At 37.5% G+C, this 5716-nt stretch overlaps 1 protein-coding gene across 1 annotated transcript; it reads right to left on the bottom strand.

Annotated features, from left to right (window-relative positions):
* Positions 1-1939: 1939 nt before the first annotated feature.
* LOC143891278 (uncharacterized) lies at positions 1940-2428 on the bottom strand. The gene has a single exon (XM_077395895.1). The coding sequence runs from the start codon at positions 2426-2428 to the stop codon at positions 1940-1942; it is 489 nt and encodes a 162-aa protein (XP_077252010.1).
* Between the last annotated feature and the right edge of the window lie 3288 nt (positions 2429-5716).

The following is a 5716-nucleotide window of genomic DNA, read 5'->3' as shown; positions in this document are numbered from 1 at the left end:
TATCCTAGAAGACCAAAATGACTTTAACAAAACCAATAAGAACTGATTTTGATATATTATTCCCAACACTTTTCACCTGTTTATTCGAGAATCGAGTGATCTAGAAATCCGCAAACAATAAACTATTACCGCTTATAAAATTTGCAAGAAAATGGATATCGAGAGATTATGATTAGAAGAATAGGAATCAGAAAATGTACTAAAAAAAAATCAGTATCCGGAGGTTTGATACAATATGCTCTCGAAACAGTGCAATTTGCTCATGGTATAGGGTTTTGGAATGAAGAGGAATTAGGCGGGGGTTATCCAATAAAAACGGAGAGTTTTTATATATGGTAAAAGGCCGCATAGTCCGGTACTTTTCAAAAAAGATGAATGTTAGATGCAAGGGCCCTTTTTATGCAAGAGCCGGAGAATGGCCCTTGAATAGATCCACGTCATTTTTAGAGTAGTTTGAGAAAATGAATTCGGTTGCACTTAATGACATGGATCTATTCAAGGGCCCTTGTTTAGCCCTTGCATAAAGAGAGCCCTTGCATCTATCATTCCACTTCAAAAAAATACTATACACCCCACTCCATAGGATGATCCAAACAGTTGATTGGATGGGCCACGACGTAAATTGAGCCCCAAATATCATTTCCATATAACGATCCTAGCCTTCCCATCTTGAGAGGAACTGCATATCAAGGAAACCTCTATAGATCAGAGGCATGGGATCATTCTATGTAAATCATTTTTCGGGCAAAGCCGATTTACATTGTGGCTCATGACGGTTTGGATCATCTTACAATGTAAACCTTCATTTTGAAAATATTGGACAGGTTTTATCTACTATGTTGCCGTGGCGAGAGGATTAACACTGTGGCTTGTTTGGATTGCAGGAAAAACTTTTCTTATGAAAAAAAAAATCTATGAATGTTTTTCTCTCTACAATTTAGAAGGAAATAATATAATTAGAGAAATGATATCGGCACAACCATGTTGTAATAATTGCACATAACCCAACTTTTCTTTTCTTTTTTAACTCGCTTGTAAGAGCTTCTTGGGAACTTTAATACCCTTTTGACAGCTCTTTTAATACTAAAACACAAGCTGCATTAGTGAAAAAATCAAAACGTGGTTATGCTGATATCATTTCCCTATAATAACGGCTCTCTAAAATATCATTATAATTGAAGGCCATTCTAAATAAAACTTGGACTGTCATCATTCAAGTTACTTTTCATGCATAATCAAATAATGAAAAAATAAGAAATTTTGGGGAAAAAATTCGTTTCCAAACTTTTCCAAAAAAATATCCTGCAATCAAAGCAAGAAAAGGTCCCATTTGGATTGCAACAAAAAAAATTGTTTCCACGATTTAGAGGAAAATGATATGGTTATGGTTAATTTAGAGCGAAATTATCATAAATCAAAAGCCCCTCTTAATAAAAAAAAAGGCGTATGACTTGTTCAAGTTACATTTTTTGTATATAAAATAATAGGGAATTTTATAAATGTTTTTCCTTTTCAAACTTTTCCAAAAAATTCCTACAATCCAAACAGGGCTTAGAGTTGAAGTGTTAAAAGTTTTTTTTTCTGAAAATAATATATATGAAGATTATTATAACAATAGCAAGTATGAGTTCATCCATATACATAAAAAAAATGAGCTCATATAGACAAAATAGGAGTTGTTGGAATGAAACCAACGAGGTTGGAGGGAGAAGATGGGTTTCAAGAGAAGAAGATTGTTCTCTTGATGCCAAACACACAAAGAAAGTAACCCAAGTTGTTGTACTACTCAAAACCCTTCAAATTTCACTAAAAAAACTTAAGTCCCAAGAAAGTTAAGTTGATAGATGATCAAGATCTAGTGGTCAAGATTAATTTCCAACAGCTCCCCTTAAGCTAGACCACTACCATGCCGAGTTTTGTCTTCATGATGATGAATGTATTAGTTTTTGATTTCGCATGCATCTTCCTTGAAATGAACATTGTGCCCTTTCATTAGAAGTTGCCAAACACTCAAGAGATTGTGCTTTAGCCCGGGAACATAGAAAACATTGGAGATGTGCTTAACGCCTTTCTTTATTTGAACAAGAATATCACAACTTTCCCTTACAGAAAGCCTCTTGTAATCACCCGTTCGAACTTCACTTTGGAGGGATTCATCTAACTTTACAAACACGCCTTTGTTGCCGCTCATGTGGTTACTACAACCACTATCAAGATACCACATCTCATCTAAGGCCACTTCTTGCACATTACAAGCATGAAAAAGTGTGTCATCTTCTTTACTTTCATCATTCTCATGCATAAAACTAGATTCTTCCGCAAACTTCTTTTTACCATTGAATTTCGAATAGAGGTCTTCCTCTCCTTCTTCCTCTTGTAGAAGGACCACTTTCATCTTTTTTATTTTCTTGATTTCTTCCTCTACCATTTTTTCCTCTTCCACGGAAAGAATTCATTCCTCTTCCTCTTCCTCTTCCTCTAGAGTCACCCCTAAAAGATACTTGAGTTTGAAAAGCTTGTTCTAGAGGAGAAGAATCAAATTGCTTCATTTGTAGTTCATGGGATTGGAGCGATCCCAACAAACTTTCTAAGGATAAAGTAGATAAATCATTTGATTCTTCAATCGCAACAACAATATACTCCAATTTTTTAGTCAAACTTCTAAGGATTTTTTCAACAATCCTTTGATCCTGAATATTTTCACCATTTACTCTCAATTGATTCACAAGAGAAATAACACGATTGTAAAAATCTTCAACCGATTCCGAATCCTTCATCCTTAATGCATCAAACTCGCATTTAAGAGTTTGTAATCTTACCAACTTTACTTTGTCTTCTCCTTTGTATGATGTATAGAGTGTATCCCATGCTTCTTTGCCGAAGTCACCGTTGAAATTCGTTCAAAGATGACTTCATCCACCGCTTGATAGGTAAAGAGCAAAGCCTTCTCTTCCTTCTTTTGATTGTCTTTCAACTCGTTGAGTTGTTGTGGAGTGAGAGACGCTTGATCCACCGGTTCTTCAACGCCATTCTCAACAATATCCCATAGATCTTGAGATTCATACAAAACCTTCATTTGAATGCTCCATTGGTTGTAGTTCTTTCCATTGAATCGAGGAAGTTGAGGTTGCAACATATTAGAAAACATGATCAACCTTCAACCTATGCTTTGTTACCACTTTGTTAGAATGAAACTAACGAGGTTGGAGGGAGAAGATGGGTTTCAAGAGAAGAAGATTGTTCTCTTAATGCCAAACACACAAAGAAAGTAACCCAAGTTGTTGTACTACTCAAAACCCTTCAACTTTCACCTAAAAAACTTAAGTCCCAAGAAAGTCAAGTTGATAGATGATCAAGATCTAGTGGTCAAGATTAATTTCCTACAGGAGTGAAATCAAGCCATGTTTTGATAGGCTTTGTAGTGCCTACTTGCTTTGCACAAAACTGTCACATTGGCCTCCATGAATATATGTGTAGCTAACCATTGAATAAGTTCCAAGAAAATCAAAGAGCAGTACAGAAAAGAAAATTTATGTGTCTTCCCATCCGAGTGTTTGTTGGTGCTCATGCGTTTGGATTGTGGGAAACAGGAATCGGTATTGGTATCAAGTTCCGTTCTAATTCGAATTCCTCTGGTAAAGGGAATGTCAAATCCTACTCTAGTGTTTGGCAAGTGTTAGAATCAGGAAACAACATTGAATATTTTATGGAACAAAGAAGAAAAGCACTGATGACTTGGAGGAAATAGAGGAGATGGATAAGGAGGATGGAGATGGGTTTTGCGGAAATGAATGAAGAAGATGGAGATGGATTTTGCAAATACTGATGGGAAAGAAGGAGATGGGTTTTGCAAAGATGAAGATAGGTTTTGTAGAGATTGAAGGAGAAGATGGAGGGTTTTGCAGAGATGCATGAGGAAGATGGAATGGGTTTTGTGGAGATGGATAAGGAAGACGGAGATGAGTTTTGCAAAGATGAATGAGGAAATAGAGATAGGTTTTGCATAGATGGGCTTGGATCTTCAGAGGAGTTTTCTCTCACTTGAAGAGAGAGAGAGAGAGAGAGAGAGAGAGAGAGAGAGAGAGAGAGATTCAGAATCAACAGGATATTCTTTAGTGTTGAGAGAGATATAGAAAGACGAGACGGTGGCAGAATCAACAAATACCACCTCTTTGGTTAGTTCTGTTCTCCATCAAAAATCACTCCGAAAATTCTGCTTGGGGTTTCCTATTCCGCACTTTTGCAACACCCAAACAACGGAAATTCTGGAAAGCGGAATCAATACCGATTCCTGACTCCAACGATCCAAATGCACCCTAGGCCCTATTTGGATTATAGGAATTTTTCGAAAAAGTTGGGAAAATAAAAACCTTTATAAAATGTTATGCTTTTTCATTGTTTTATCAAACATGAAAAAAATGACTTGGACCACATAAGTTCAAGTTTTATTTGTCCCCTTTAATTTATAATAAGATCCCTAAAATATTTCATTTCCCTCTAAATTGTGGAAATAAAAAATATCCTAGGTGACATTAAAAAAATAGTAAACAAAATCCTAAGGAAATTTCCTCAAGAAAAGTTTTTCTTGCAATATACCTGTTGGGGTAAAATTCGCCACCAACCAGAAGTGGACATGTGACACCAATTGGAGATGGACACAAGGCAAACACCCATAGGGGCATAACCTCCAAGGTATACATGCCTTTCATAACTCTAGGCATTTCTTCACCTCCCCAGGATTGCTTCCATCTGGGACTCATTCAATCTTAGGTCAAATTTCAGAAGCAACATATTGGTGTCATTCCTGGGATTCGAAGTAAAAGACAGGTCAGCATAGTTTTCAGCTATGACACCAAGGAGAAGAGGTCTAAACATGGGCAAAAATACTCACCGAGATAGGTGCACACCGGCAAAGAAGGGCAATCCCCTCCTAGACATGGTTCCCATAACCTGCCTCCACGGGCTGATAACTGCCTTGCTGAAGTTCCTCCGTCAACAAAACAAGTTGAAGATATAGACCGGATTGATAGGTTAGACTAGCATGTTGGTAACTTGACCAACTTAGTCTAACAACTAGTAGGTCGCATCTCTGATCATCCCCAAGAAGGCCTGACCAGGACCTACCCTCACCAGAAGATAGGATGAATCGGAATTACTCCCCAGCCCCGATCAGACCTATCGGCCTAGTTACAATGTGATTCGTTCTATAGAGCTGATCGCTAAAACTGATCAAGTCAAAAGGAAGTTCGACGAGATAGACAGGAAGATCAGGCTACCATAAAAGGAAAAGGTGCAGTAGGTCAGGTGTTATTATCGTGTGAGTTGTGATGTTGCTGTGGATCTTCTATATACTGTACCTCAGGGGTTCAAAATGCCCCAAATCAGTACAATGAGATAATTGACCCTGTTGATCATCAAGAGACTTTCAGGGCCATGATGCTGCTGCATGGAGGCCCATATGACATCCTTTACAGAGCTTTCCCAGCTACTCTTAAGAAAGTAGCCCTGGCCTAGTTTCGAACCCTCATGCCAACCTCCATCAGCTATTTTGACCAACTCAGTCGACAATTCGTCAAATACTTCATAAGCAAGGTTTCAAATTGCGACCGGAATCCGAAATTTCGATTCAAAATTTTAGATTTCGGACAACACCGAAACCGAAACGTACCGAAACCGAAATTTCGATAAAATGGTTTTTTTTTTCTTACTGAATCTC

The sequence above is a fragment of the Tasmannia lanceolata genome, unplaced genomic scaffold, assembly GCF_043159265.1.
Source record: "Tasmannia lanceolata isolate RefF3 unplaced genomic scaffold, GAP_Taslan_0.1 ptg000002l, whole genome shotgun sequence".
In the NCBI taxonomy this organism is placed as follows: domain Eukaryota; kingdom Viridiplantae; phylum Streptophyta; class Magnoliopsida; order Canellales; family Winteraceae; genus Tasmannia; species Tasmannia lanceolata.
This window is presented reverse-complemented; position numbering and strand designations above follow the sequence as displayed.

Excerpts from the sequence above, each read along its gene's own strand:
- LOC143891278 (XM_077395895.1), bottom strand. The coding sequence starts at position 2,428 with ATGGTAGAGGAAGAAATCAAGAAAATAAAAAAGATGAAAGTGGTCCTT.